The sequence below is a fragment of the Dunckerocampus dactyliophorus genome, chromosome 5 (assembly GCF_027744805.1).
Source record: "Dunckerocampus dactyliophorus isolate RoL2022-P2 chromosome 5, RoL_Ddac_1.1, whole genome shotgun sequence".
NCBI classification, from domain to species: domain Eukaryota; kingdom Metazoa; phylum Chordata; class Actinopteri; order Syngnathiformes; family Syngnathidae; genus Dunckerocampus; species Dunckerocampus dactyliophorus.
This window is the reverse complement of record NC_072823.1, coordinates 23,621,177-23,636,497: the sequence shown is the minus strand read 5'-3', so window position 1 is coordinate 23,636,497 and position 15,321 is coordinate 23,621,177. Positions and strand designations below refer to the sequence as shown.

Here is a 15,321-nt window from a genome sequence, read left to right as displayed (position 1 = left end):
TTTACACACTGCTGTACTGGGTGATAAAGCTGCTGGGAAAAAAAGACCTACAGCTGTTGGTTAAGACTCACCACCCCCCTGCCAAACCTGGGCGACATCCACTCAAAGTGTCTCAACACACGGGCCAAATAAGACAGGATCATTCACACTCTGTGCACCCCCTCTTGACCACTCTATCCAATCCAATCTAATTGTGAAAAACCAGCATAAATGTGTCTAATTGACACATTTTATCGTTGTTAGAGTGTCACTGGCATCTTCAGTTGACCACTGTTTTACATTCTCATGGTGACCCTGGAGTGAACCAGCAGGTATAGCAGAAAAAGGAGCGGTGGGTTACCGGGGTCACAGTGCCTTCGGACCTCCAGACTCCTCTCCCTGTTGTCCCACTGTGAAGGAAGAGCCAGGTCTTTGTCAAGAAGGATCTGGACTACAGGTTACTGGCCGGCTACTCTTGTATCTCTTGACCCCCGAGGCTGAGGACGGGGAATCAGGGACATGCTGCTAATAGATGAATTAAGTGGCTTTGTAGTCTGTTTATCCCCTCAATGAAAGAGACATTATACTGTATGTTGTTAGGAGGCACACACACATCCTCACTGGAGATCACCTCAGAGGTTAAATATTTAAAATGGTAAAATACAGTCATGGAAGAAATGATTAGACCACCCTTGTTTGTTCAGTTTCTTGTTCATTTTAATGCCTGATACAACTAAAAGTAACTTTGGTTGGACAAATATAACAATGACAACAAAAATAGCTCATAACAGTTAATTTTTTTGGCAGTACAATGCTATAGCTATTCATGTAAGAACTTAAGTGATTTTGGTTATGATAAAAAAAAAACGTCAGCTCTTAAATTAAACTCTTATAAGCTATATTTGTTATCATTATATTTGTCCAAACAAATGTACCTTTAGTTGTACCAGGCATTAAAATGGATCAATAAACTGAAGAAACAAGGGTGGTCTAATCCTTTTTTCCATGACTGTATATATAGATAACTCAGCATTAATGAATGATAATGAAAGCTGATCGATAGAACAGATGGAATCACAGTCTAGCCTTTAGCCTCATCGTTCAGCCTGATCGATATTTAAAAGCTGCGACGGTCAAGATAGAAGTGCCCTACCAAAGCTTAAAATACTTAAATAATTTCTTGACTATAAATCCAGGCTTGTACAAGACGGCATCTGGGGCCAGACTTGGACTGCGCCCGCCAGTTAGTGGCCTGTGCACTATAGTCTTTCTACACTATGTCAAAGTGGTGTTTAAATGTTTTAAAAATGTAAGGTCAGTGTTGTCTGCATAGTTATTGACGTTAGATTTGCATAAGAAGGTGATATTCATGAATAAAACCAATCACAGTTATGGCAATATGTCTGTAAACTAGAATTTTTTCACTGAGGTGGTGTAGAATTAGAGAAAATCATACATCACAGTTCATTTTTATTAGCTTGGAAAACTTTGCTATACTAATGAATACATTAAAAATGCATGGTGACTAACTTCAGCTGATTTGTCTAATGCTTGCATTAACATGGCTTGTGTTTCTTCACAGCAAAGCCTTGCACCCACTGGACGCTGTGAAACTGACCTGCCAACACTTGACTGAAACCTTGCGGCTGGCTGAGGACCATCGTCATGCCCATGAGTGCACTGACATCAGCGACAAGCAAAAAGCCACTAGCCAATCAGTCGACATTATCAATGAGGCAGAGTTCAGTGACAAGGTTTCCCTAGTCACTTGCAACAAGCAGATTTGTTGTGACACTTTGCAGCTTTCACCAGAGCAAGAGGTGTCGCCGGTTTGTGACTTTCCAACCTCTGCAGCAAAAGGAAAAAGAACGGGTCTGCAAATGGCGGCAGTGTCACAACATCAAGACTTCTGCCACAATATGTAATTTTAAGGCGCAATGGCACCACGTACCATACCACGTGTCCTTCACTTTGTGTCTTTGTGTGCTTGTATGTCCCCTTTTGGGAGCAGCACTGACGCTGTGCTGGTTCAGCAGCTTGAAAGGAAACACAAACAGAAGTGGAACATCAGCACCTCTTTTACATCTGAGGATGGAGGAGGAAAAACAGAGTGTGGAGCTGCTGCTTCTATTGTTGCCCAACATCATGCAGCAACTGTTATTCAGGTAAAATGACAACCACTCTAATAAACACATTGTTAAATGACAACCCATATGAAGACAGAATTTCCATATACTGTACAAGAGGTCCTCGGTCTATGTACACGACACCAACATGTGAAGTTTTAGTGTAAGTCGGAACTTATACCTAAACGATACCTAAAAAAAAACACCTAAGTCACTCATACTGTACACAGAACACATGAACATATAAAGTATGAGTGGCTTGGATCCGGCATGCGGCCAGTATTGATCGTTTCTCCACTTTCAATTTTCTTTGCTTTGACACACTACCAACCTTGCGCTTGGTAGACATAATGAAGGAATTAAATATAACTAAGAAGAAATAAAAGTCCTTCCTCAGTGTAGCAATGCATGACTACATGCCTACATATTCTTCCGCCATGCGGACTTAACCAGTTCTCTTTTTATTTTTATACAGTATTAATAAATTATGGGAGCGTGTCATAACCACAAAACCTAACACGAAATGTAACAGGAGTATCACCTGTACAACTTTTGTATTGGCTCTTATTAGAGGTTTTCTATGGGTATTAACATGCATGTTAGGTTCATTGGAGACTAAATTGTCCATAGGTTTGAATGTGAGTGTGAATGGTTGTTTTTCCATATATGCCCTGCAATTGGCTAGTGATCAGTCCAGGGTGTACCCCGCCTCTCACCCATGGTCAGCTAGGCATACCCCCATAACCCTAGTAGGACAAGCGGTATAGAAGATGGATGGATGGATGGATGGATGGATGAATGGATGGATTGATGTACCTCATGGTGTGGTCAGTATATAAAGGTAAATAGAATAAACATGTTCCTCTGGTCATCCATCTTCACGCCTCATATGTGCCGTGTAGCCTTGTTGTGCTAATCCTCCACAAGGCTGCTGCTATTAAAAAAAAAATCATTCTGTTCAACACTTCCCAGATCCATCATTCAATGGGAGCTGTGTGCGTGTGTATTGGGGAGGTATAAAGTGATTTATCAGATTCCAAAGAAGTCTGCTAGTACGAGTTCTAAAATTCCTGTTTGCCTCAACTTAAAGTGAATGTGCCCCCCGCCCTTTTTCAACTCCCATGGGGAATTGTAGGATTTAGAGGCACAGTGGAGCTCCATTTGTCTTGGAGCAGCCTGAAGTCATGGAGAGTTCAACAACAATCGGCCATTAAAAAAAAAAGAAAAAATTGAGGTTAACATGTTTTATCTCAAATGGAACAGGACACAATATTTGAGGTTTGCACTGTGATTCATGGAGTGTTTTATATCTTTTGTGTGCTTCACATCAGGCACATTGGAGGGGCTTCACTTGGAGGAGGAGGCTGGCGTCCGCTCTTGCTGCCGTCACGTCGCTCGACACAGGCGAGGATGACATCTTTGAGGTGGTGGACCTGGACGATTTTGTCTTTGATGAGGTGTGCCTCGTGTTCATGTGATCTGCTTTCCTTTTTTGACTTTCAGAGTTCTGTAAAGCAAACCAAAACAACATTATTTACACAACAGCTCATTTCCTATCAAGGAATATTTGAGTTTAAACATTTTATTTTGAAAAGGCTACACTCGAGCAAGGCTGGACTGTGCCGCTATGTGACGAGCTTCCTGCCAGATGCTCGTCAGTGTCAAAGAAGCCATTGTTGCAGCAGGTAAGGCAGCAAACCACACTGTAGACCAGGGATGTCCAAACTTACAGAATATAGAAAAAGTGAAGAATGCGGAGGCCACATTGATACATTTTGTACATTGAAGATGCTAAAAGCAATCCAATGTAGGTCAATATACAGTACGCTAAGCTATCTGAACAAAACATCTCAGCTTTGCATTATAGTTGACAAAGCAAATTAGTTTTAATTATATTAACAGCATGCCGAGGGCCAATAAAAAAACGAGCTGCAGGTCGAAGTGGCCCCCAGGCTGCACTTCGGGCACCCCTGCTGTAAATGTTCCCCTAGGAAGCTGCATTTGAGACCCCAACTCACATCCAACATCAGTGACCTCTGGCGTCACAAATGGACACAATCCAAAAATATTTCTTCATTTCGAATTATATAGTGTGCAGTATAGTATATAGGCTTGTGTATCAGATGACAGTGTGTGAATTTTGGTCCTCGTCAGTAGAGTAATTTGCTATCCCTTTCTCATCATGCTTATCACTCCCCCAGGGACTCTTCTCCCTGTGCCTGATTGATCTTTGAATATATTTTCTGGAAAAACACAATTACTTTGGAGAGGCCTGAAGGTTGCTCAGCGCCGGCAGATGTCGTTTTTCATGGTGGTGGACTGTGTTTTTTCTGCCTTCATTTACCTCCTGTTGGATCTTTTCTTTGGCTCATTTGTAGCACTCTACATCATGGTAGCCAGTTTGGGGTGCAGCTGACGGCGTGCAGCTGCTGTCACGGCCAGCCTCGCTGTGAACAATTTAGCACCTTCGCCACGACGAGATGGAACCTTGACAGCACTTTATTATTTACACATGAGCGTGTCTCGTTGTATGAAGCAGTATGCTGTGTTTGTATTCTAGCTTCCTGGCTCCTACCATGAACATTCCCAGCATGTTCTGCCACCTCTGCCTGTATGGAGACCTACGCAGGCCTGGGGGGTCAAGGGCCAGGATTACTCTACCGGCAAGACCGCATCACCACATAGGTAGGACCTCCAACCGTCACTTGTATGCTCGGTCTGTGGAACATCATTAATTTCTTAAACATACGTGAAATAAGTATTTGATCCCCTGCTGATTTTGCAGGTTTACTCCCTTACAAACCTATGAACAGTACATCATTTTTTAGGAAGGTTTTTGGTTGCCATCACGGGCAAGACCCAAGAGCTGTCAAGGGACCTCAAGGACAAGATTGTAGACCTGCACAAGACGGGCCATGTTATTTCACTTAATCTAATACAAATACTTTTATAAATATATAAATTTCTTACATCCTGTCTTTCTCTGTTACAATAAACCTCCCTTAACAATTCTGGACTGTTCCAATCTTTGTAAAAGGGGAAACTCAAATACTTATTTTCAACATAATAAATTGCCTATGACAATTAAAAGGAATAAAATGGTATGCTGTAAGATAATATGTCATAGTGTAAAATTCTGTTCTTTTTATTATAGAAACAAATCTGCTTCAGTCTCGGTGGCGAGTGGCCTCTCTGAAAGATCAGAACAAATTCTGAAGGAATGGTAAATCATCTCATTGAGGTTGTCAGTGTGATGAGTCATAATGTCACTGTGCATACTTATTCCTTCAGGGGTTTCACTAATCCTCACACAGCTGAGCTGATGCTGAAAAGAGCCCAGAAGATGAAGTCGAAGAAAAAAACCTCAGGTGTGTGTATACCATTGGAAATGATGAACATGCAACATAAGCTTTATACTAAGTGTGCTTGTGCTTATTTTTCCAGGTGTTAGGCCTGTGAGTGGAATATACAAGTATTAGTAGTGATTAGTACACATTATTAGAAACTCTCATGCCAGAAACTCTGCAACTATATTTTATCCACAACGCTTCATTTTTCATTTCTAAATATATAGGACTGTACTTCCTAAAAGGGGAAAAAAAAAGGTTGCTTCGGCAGCATTGCTTTGACAGCAGTGCACCTTTCCAAGTGGTGTGAGGTAATGAGCCGTAACAGACAGCAGAAGCCAGACTCTGTCGCTTCTCATTGAGCTTTATTTGAGAACTGGAAACCAAAAAAAAAAGGAAAAATCCTGCCAAGAAACTTCCTGACAAGTCCCCTAGTCCTGACTTTCATTTCGTTGTTGTGGTTTCCAAGGTGACGTCAGCTCGGTGCTGCTCAGACAGTCGTCCAGTCCTGGTTAGCACACCGCTGCCATGTAGAGGCACACTGTTTTTTGATCACAACTGCAAAAGCATGCTTCCACTACTCGCAGTCTTGTCATTTTGCTCCAATGACCGCCAGGTCTTTGTCGAATCTAACTTGTCATGGCAGCGGCCTCACTAGAACCAGAGCAGCTCTGCCAGTTCCCAGAAGTCAGGCTGTGTTTCCCTGCGTCTGGTTTCAGGCCCGCCTTGTCCCTCTAACTTTCTGCTGCCCTCCTAGGTCCATCTGTGCATCTGGTGGCTTGTAGAAACTTTCCACTCACCACTTACCAGCTGGGTGCAGTAGAGGCTCCACGCAGGCTGAGACTACGTGGTAATGATGATACCAAAGGTAAGAAAGACTACTTCTTAGGCCAGAGGTGGACGTACTCAAAAAGCCCTTTACCATAAGAATTTGTGCCTACATGATGATCAGTGAAACACTTGAGCCAATGAAAACTGACCTGGGACCTGTTTTGGACCCATAACCTCATATTGGGAAAGGCTGGTCAAGTATGAACACACTGTTGCGTTCCCCCAGTGCAGCCTCACGTGTATGACTGTGCCATTATTTATTTTAAATTAATTTTTCTAAAATCACAAAAAATCTAAAACCAGAATCAGGAAAATTTGGATTTTGGGTCTGTGTGGAGCTTGCATGTTCTTCCTGTGCATGCGTGGGTTTTCTCTGTGTACTCCGGCTTCCTCCCACATCCCAAAAATTTAGTTTAACTGGAGACTGTAAATTGTCCATACGTATAAATGGGACTGTGAAAGGTTGTTTGTCTATATGTGCCCTGCGATTGGCTGGCGACCAGCCCAGGGTATACCCCACCTCTCGCCTGAAGTCAGCTGGGATAGGCTCCAACATACCCCTTCAACCCTAGTGAGGACAAGCGGCATAGAAAATGAATGAATGAAATGTCAAAGATTCTGTTTGTGCTGCAAAAATGCTAGTCAAATATTGTCCATATGACAAAAACACCATTCAAAGATCCTCTATATGAGAGAAACATCCTGCTGTCTTTAAGGACGTTTTGCAAGACTGTGTTGTGCGGAAGTTTGAGGTAAATTTCTCCCTCTAACTTTTCCTGCTGTGGCCTCCTGCCCTGCCCTGAGGTCGAGAGATGATTTGACATTGTGACATCCGCAGCCACACTTCAAAGAAGGGGAAGAGCTAGAGGGAGGATAATAGAGGTGGGGAGTATGGGCTTTTATCATGCGGGCCTGTCTCCATCTTTCCTCTGCCCCCTCCCTCGCCACCACCAGGGTCAAGGCCTCTGGTCTCTCTCAAGGTCATCCATGCAGAAAAGTGTTTGGTCCAAGTATAATGCTGATATTTGAACTGATAGTCTGCTGAAAACTGACTTTTAGGATGGATGGATTGAACTTTCGCCATCATAAGACCATCATTAACTGTACAGGCAATTTTTCAAGTGCTCATGATCCCAAAAAATGTTTGAAAAAAGCAATAAAAAGGCAGTAAAAAAATATTCACTTAGTAAAACGCTTTTGTCATACTGCTGTCATCTGCCATTAAACCTATAAAATATGAGTGAAATGAAGTTGTGATTATCAAACGCCCGCCGGCGAGTTTTGTGAACTGCCGCCATCTTGGCTGTGACATCATGCTGAGAACGCTTTCCGGCAAGAATACACTCTGTATCAAAACACAGCCACCGACGCAGAGAAAAGCGAAGAAAGAACATAACCATTACTGATATTGTGTTGCGATAGGTAGTTATTAGTACATTGTTACTACATACAAGTATACATAAGTTTTTGTCAAACTTTGAACCCCGTGGATTATACATCGGTGTGGCTAATTTATGGCTAAAAACTACATTTCCCATGATGCTTGGTGTGGTAATGTTCTAACCTTGTGACATCTCCTATACTTCAGAACTACTACTATTCCATTCTATTCCATTCCATTTTCCTCCGCTTATCCGGGTCCGGGTCGCGGGGGCAGCAGTCTAAGTAGGGAAGCCCAGACTTCCCGGTCCCCGACCACCTCCTCCAGCTCCACGGGAGGACACCAAGGCGTTCCCAGGCCAGCTGTGAGACATAATCCCTCCAGTGTGTCCTAGGTCTTCCCCGGGGCCTTCTCCCGGCTGGGCATGCCCGAAACACCTCACCAGGGAGGCGTCCGGGAGGCATCCGGACTAGATGCCCGAGCCACCTCAGCTGGCTCCTCTCGATGTGAAGGAGCAGCGGCTCTACTCTGAGCTCCTCCCGGATAACCGAGCTCCTCACCCTGTCTCTTAGGGTGGGTCCCGCTACCCTACGAAGAAAACTCAATTCAGCCGCTTGTATCCGCGATCTCGTTCTTTCGGTCATGACCCAAAGCTCACGACCATAGGTGAGGGTGGGAACATAGATCGAACGGCAAATTGAGAGCTTTGCCTTCCGGCTCAGCTCTCTCTTCACCACGACGGTCCGGTACAGCGACCGCATTACTGCAGACGCTGCGCCGATCCGCCTATCGACCTCACGTTCCAACCTTCCCTCACTCGTGAACAAGACCCCGAGATACTTGAACTCCTCCACCTGGGGCAGGACCTCATTCCCAACCCGGAGGGAGCAATCCACCCTTTTCCGACTGAGAACCATGGCCTCAAATTTGGAGGTGCTGAGTTTCATCCCAGAAGCTTCACACTCAGATGCAAACCGTCCCAGTAAACGCTGCAGGTCACAGCCCGATGAGGCCATCAGGACCACATCGTCTGCAAATAGCAGAGATGAGATCCTAGTGCCCCTGAACTGGACTCGCTCGACACCTTGGCTGCGCCTAGATATTCTGTCCATGAAAATTATAAACAGAATCGGTGACAAAGGGCAGCCTTGGCGGAGGCCAACGTTCACCGGAAACAGGCTTGACTTACTACTGGCAATGCGAACCAGGCTCCTGCTCCGGTTGTACAAGGACTGAATGGCACGTAGTAGCGTGCCACCAATCCCATACTCCCGGAGCACCCCCCACAGGACACCGCGAGGGACACGGTCGAATGCCTTTTCCAGGTCCACAAAGCACATGTAGACCGGTTGGGCAAACTCCCAAGTACCCTCCAGTACTCTTGCAAGGGGTAGAGCTGGTCCAGTGTTCTGCGACCAGGACGAAAACCACATTGCACCTCCTGTAGCCGAGGTTCGATTAACGGTCGTACCCTTCTCTCCAGCACCCTGGAATAGACTTTCCCAGGGAGGCTGAGGAGTGTGATCCCCCTATAGTTGGAACACACCCTCCGCTCCCCCTTCTTGAAAAGGGGGACCACCACCCCAGTCTGCCTATCCAGAGGTACTGTTCCCGACTTCCACGCAATGTTGAAGAGACATGTCAGCCAAGACAGTCCCGCAACATCCAGAACCTTGAAGAATTCAGGGCGAAACTCGTCCACCCCCGGAGTTTGCCACTGGGGAGCATTTTGACTACCCCAGATACCTCAGCCACGGTGATGGAACTGTCCGCGTTCGTGTCCTCAGTCTCTGCTTCCTCTATGGAAGGTATGTCAGTGGGATTGAGAAGGGCCTCAAAGTATTCCTTCCACCGCCCAACTATATCCTCAGTCGAGGTCAGCAGGCCCCCGTCCCCACTTTAAACAGTGTGGACCGGGCACTGCTTCCCCTTTCTGAGGCGCCGGACGGTTTGCCAGAACCTCTTCGAGGCCGACCGAAAGTCGTGTTCCATGGCCTCACCGAACTCCTCCCACACCCGAGTTTTTGCCTTGACCACCGCCGAAGCCGCGTGCCGCGTGCCGCTTGGCCTGCCGGTACCTGTCAACTGCTTCAGGAGTCCCACAAGCCATCCATGCTCGATAGGACTCCTTCTTCAGCTTGACGGCAGCCCTTACCTCTGGTGTCCACCATCGGGTTCGGGGCTTGCCGCCACCACTGGCACCGACCACCTTGCGGCCGCAGCTCCGATTGGCTGCCTCAGCAATGGAGGCACAGATTAGAGCCCATTCGGACTCGATATCCTCGTCCTCCCCCGGGATGCAGGAGAAGCTCTGCCGGAGGTGAGAGCTGAAGACTCGACGAACAGGAGACTCTGCCAAACGTTCCCAGCACACCCTCACTACACGTTTGGGTCTCCCGGGTCTGTCCGGCATCCTTCCCCGCCATCTAATCCAACTCATCACCAGGTGGTGATCAGTTGACAGCTCAGCCCCTCTCTTTACCCGTGTGTCCAAAACATGCGGACGGAGGTCTGATGATACGACTACAAAGTCGATCATAGACCTGCGGCCTAGGGTGTTCTGTTGCCATGTACACTTATGGACATCCTTATGTTGGAACATGGTGTTTGTGATGGACAAACTGTGGTTCGCACAGAAGTCCAACAACATCACACCACACGGGTTCAGATCGGGGAGGCCGTTCCTCCCAATCACGCCCCTCCAGGTCACACTGTCATTGCCCACATGGGCGTTGAAGTCTCCCAGTAAAACGACAGAGTCACCAGTTGGGGTGCTCTCCAGCACCCCTCTGATGGACTCCAGGAAGGCTGGGTACTCTGAACTGCCGTTTGACGTGTACGCACAAACAACAGTCAGGACCCTTTCCCCAACCTGAAGGCGTAGGGAAATGACCCTCTCGTTCACCGGGATGACTCCAACACAGAGGCACCGAGCCGGGGGGCTATTAATAAGCCCACACCAGCTCGCCGCCTCTCCCCTGCAGCAACTCCAGAGTAGAACAAGGTCCAGCCCCTCTCGAGGAGTTTGTATCCAGAACCCAAACTCTGGGTCTAGGTGAGTCCGACTAAATCTAGTCGGAATGTCTCAACCTCTCTCACAAGTTCGGGCTCCTTCCCCGCCAGAGAAGTGACGGTCCATGTCCCAAGAACCAGATTTGGCCACCGAAGACCAGGTCGCCTAGGTGCCCGCCCTCGACCGCCACCCAAAACGCAATGCACCGGACCCTTATGCTTGCCCCCACAGGTGGTGGGTCTACGGGGGGGAGATCCCGTGTGGCTTCTTCTGGCTGAGCCCGGCCGGGTCCCACGGGTGAAAGCCCGACCACCAGACGCTCGCCTGCGAGCCCCTCCCCCAGGCCTGGCTCCAGGGTGAGGCCCCGGTATCCCACTTCCGGGCGAGGTGCGGTCTCTCCTCGTGTGTTTGTTCATACGGGTCTTCTGAATCACTCTTGGTCTGGCCCGTCACCCAGGACCTGTTTGCCTTGGGAGACCCTACCAGGGACATATAGCCCCAGACAACATAGCTCCTAGGATCACTCGGGCACACAAACCCCTCCACCACGGTAAGGTGGTGATTCACGGAGGGGAGAACTACTACTAATCGTTTAAATATGTATAATGGGGGGGAGGAGTTCAGGAAACTAACAAAACATGCCAAGAAGCCACCATTCTCGGCATTTGCTAACCCTGTCGCTCTCATTGCACACATTTTAGTGCGCAACATTAAGCACAGTTTATACTAAAACCAAATGTATAACATTGTTGGATTTGGAATTATTCAATAAACACCATAAATATACCACCAAGATTGCAAAGCTTCTTATCCATACATCCATTTCCTATGCCGCTTATCCTCACTATGGTCGCGGGTGTGCCAGCTGACTTCGCGTATCGCAAGACTAGCAACCGGTTGACAGGCCGTCTCTTAAGCAACGCAAGAGCCTGGGCTGCGTGCAAAAGAGCTGTCGCGCATTCACCGTAGCTTACTGTGACTGAAGACGAGAATGGATGGATGAAAACAAAAAGAGGGGATGAGAATGGATGTCATTAGTGGCAATGCGTACATTCAAGCCATCTAATTATCATATATTATGTAGTGTGTAAAACTAAGACAGGAACAACATCTTAATTAAAAGCACTCATTGCATATAGAGCCACCATCCACCAGTGGAGTTGATTTTGCAGAGAGAGAATTATCACTGTTAGTATGAATTAACTTGAGGTTGTGCACAAATCCAGCAAACAAATATTCACGTTAGTCCTCAATAAGATCATCAAATCTTACATTTTTGCATTCCCACATAGTATCAGCATTTGGGACCAAATATGAGGTGAAAGAAAAAAGGGAAAAATACAGTATAGTCGTCTATCTGTGCACTGTGGAAGAAAGTTAGATGGCGCGTTCAAGGAGCATCAAACAAAATGGTAAATGGTCTTTCACTTGTATAGAGCTTTTCCACCTCCAAGGCACTCAAAGCACTTTGACACTGCTAGCACATTTACCTACTGATGACGCAGCATCAGGAGCAACTGGGGGTTCAGTATCTCGCCCAAGGATACTTCGACATGATCACAGGACGACGGAGGGTCGAGCCCGCAACCTTCATTTTTCTGCATTTTATTTTTGCCAGTGCCTTACAGCATGTTTGGGGATATGATGTACTCTTTTACACTTTAGAAAATACTGTAAGAATGCCAGTTTCTTTATTTTATAATGTAAGATTAATATCTACATCAACAAACAATTGAATTGTATTGAATCGCTCTGTTTTTAAAAAAATATCGTTTTTGAATTGTATCGTTCCCTCTGTATCTAGATTACAATCAAATTGCCTTTCACAAATACATTTACTAACTTTTCTCCCCTTTACGGCGTCCCTTGCCCACAGGTTGCACTCAACGGTCAAAATGGTGAGTGCGCAGTGCTGGACACGTACCGCCCTCAATAGTCGCCGTCTTGGTTACGTAGCAGAAGGGGAGGGACTACTAAACAAAAAGCTACGTCATAATTTCTGCCTCATTTGAAGCAGGGGTACACGCAAGCAAGATTGGTTGTACTGGTTGCTTGTACAATAGAGAAGTGTTGGGGGTGATCCAAATGTTGGTGATAATGCTTTGTCTAGTGGTTACAATTTACAATTAAAAATAGGAGAGAGGAATAAGATGCCGTCATTTATGGTGATGGATTTCAGATAGCACTGCACTGTCAAACGTTGCATACTCAGGACAGCGTTCAGTATACTGAACACATACTGGAGTGACTGAAGTGTACTGCCACAAGTATTCCATCTGAGACACAGCAGTTGTTTTAGATTGTGTCTGCATTGTGTGTCTCTGGACCGGTCACATTCCAATGATGATTACGTTACTGCAATGTCTTCTCAATATTCTTATCAGTCCTCCTCCACCCTGTGTACAATCAGTCAAACAGATTGATGCAGTCAAACGGATTCTGATGCAGAAGTAATGAAGATTCATCAGCTGATAAAGTGATGGCGACCATCATTGGGGTCTCCCTCCCTCCTTGTGGTTCCTGTAAAATACGTAACTCGAACCACCTCGCTTCTGGAGATGAAGCCTCCTGCTGCCTTTTTACTGGATGACTCTGGAGAGGCGTGCTGCTGGCGTGTCGGGAACTGGCTCCCATCGCTGTGATCCTAAATGGACCCATGGACCCGTGCCGAGCTTCCCCGGTGCACCCCTGGCCGTGACCTTTGGAAGGCCCCCCCTCAACACACACACGCACACACGGATCTCTCCCCTGTGCCCGGGGCCTACAGGCAGGCAGCTTGGGCCCGACAAGTTCTCCCCAACAGGGGTTAACGTTTCAGGGTTTTGAGTCAAGGCCCTTCTGGAGGTGATTAGCCCCGAAACCCATGACAGATTCTTTCCAAGATATCTGACGCGGTATGTTTATTTTATCCGGGCTCTTTGTGTGGATGTGCTGGACATGAGTAACCCACTTGAAATGGGTATCAACTTACATAGAGAGAGGGAGAGGATGGAGGGGAGCCGCAAGATGTTTTGTTGTGAAGGCAAAAAACATAGCAACACTCCTCACATGATTCCTATTGTCAAGTCTGTGAGAGTGAGCTGGTTCCACAACAACCACCTGAGCTCTAACACCTCTGCCCCAGGAGGGATGCACACGCTGTTTCCAGCATCTTCATTCAAACTGACATCTAACCTCCACAAATATCCGGCCTGATGGCAGAGGGAACGCACGGGTGTATGTGTTTGTTTTAGCTTGGAAGCACTGCCTCCCGACCACTTAACTAGATTTCACACTTCAGGTCTTCTACAAAGCCCAAGTGAAACGCAATCGTCTTGTTTAGCATCTCGGATCCAAAATAACTCGGTGTCAGTCTTTTTTACCGCCATTCATGTGCGTTCAATTTCTCGTCTGTGGTCTGGATCGCTCGACCTCGAGCTGAGGGAGGATGCGGGCATCGCTATGGCGCACGAGTCTGAGTCACGCTCACTAGGGCACACAAACAACTATAAACACTCGTTGCTGATGATTACATTCAAAGCTTCTTTTTCTTTGGCTTTGCACACAACTGACGGGGTTTCAATCTGCAACTATTGCCACCAATCCAACACTACAGCTGTATCAAAGATAACAATGCTCACTTTTCAGAGGTATTCATTTAACAATATGTTTATTATTGGGTTTGTAGCTTGGCCTGGTGTAGCTGTTTCTAATATTTTGGTTCCATAAAGGCGGTGAACATGAAACAGCCGTCTGCGATACAGTACAGTTGTACAAGCACAATAATAAACATATTGTATAATGAATACCTCTCTGACAGTGTCAATCAAAAGTGGGCATTATTATCTTTGTAAAGGCAGAAGACTGGGCACAGGAGCAAGGGAGTGGGGGGCAGGGGATGTGTTCCTGTGTATGTGTGTGTGGGGGGGGTGGGGGGGGTAGCAGCATGTCATTCCTTCAGCTTGTTTGCTTCAGGCCACCCTCTGTTTCTCCTCTCAACCTTCTGATATTCACTCCGTTCTCCCCTCCTCAGCAGAGACGAGCTGTACTTAATGTGCTTAAGAGCCCCTCTTAACAGGCGTGACTCCTACAGCACCCCCCCACTTCCCACCCCCGATATCCTGCAGGAGTACTGGAGGGGGTCTTGGGTGGCTTGGACGTGGCGGAGTAGGTTTAGAGCGGTAATAGTAGAGTGGACCGTGTCATGCTCTTGGGTTGGATGTTTTTCCCTGGTGCTCAAATGGTTAATTCAGAAACCAAGATTGTCCAAAATAATGATTTTCGAGGTCAATAATTGTTCCTCATTGGTCATAAAAATGTTTTTGTCAGCATTCCCACTGCATCAGCTTAATTGGTATTTTGAAAAGAGGTTTGAAAAAAAAGAAAAAAAGTTTGATGAAGTTGCTGCATTGGTAGTACTACAAAGTAATTCCCGACAGCCTCATCTTTCCCAGTATGGAAAAGAGAAGTGCGAGAAGCCACTTCCTGCCCCCCCTCCACTGAGGGGGAGCATTTATCACTTGACGTTTTTACTGGTCCTCGGCAATTAACCCATGAAAAGTGGAGCACTTGCCTTTCCTCGTTACAGCAAGCAAAGGGCTCCAATAAATGCATGATTAGTTCCAGCAATGACCTGTCAGAATCCATTATTAGCCCACACCCGCC

General features: G+C 46.4%; 1 protein-coding gene across 3 annotated transcripts in view; it reads left to right on the top strand.

Moving 5' to 3' along the window:
• Window positions 1-15,321, top strand: part of lrriq1 (leucine-rich repeats and IQ motif containing 1) — a 46,909-nt gene that overhangs the window by 24,919 nt on the left and 6,669 nt on the right. For 2 of the 3 annotated variants that reach the window (XM_054776023.1, XM_054776022.1), the window contains 8 exons: window positions 1,562-1,900; window positions 1,991-2,144; window positions 3,437-3,562; window positions 3,701-3,790; window positions 4,666-4,790; window positions 5,260-5,328; window positions 5,397-5,473; window positions 6,210-6,320. In XM_054776023.1, coding sequence (XP_054631998.1) covers window positions 1,562-1,900; window positions 1,991-2,144; window positions 3,437-3,562; window positions 3,701-3,790; window positions 4,666-4,790; window positions 5,260-5,328; window positions 5,397-5,473; window positions 6,210-6,320 — 1,091 coding nt within the window. Of the gene's footprint in view, window positions 1-1,561; window positions 1,901-1,990; window positions 2,145-3,436; window positions 3,563-3,608; window positions 3,791-4,665; window positions 4,791-5,259; window positions 5,329-5,396; window positions 5,474-6,209; window positions 6,321-15,321 lie in introns of those variants that run through there. The other variant, XR_008570394.1, reaches the window with a different exon arrangement.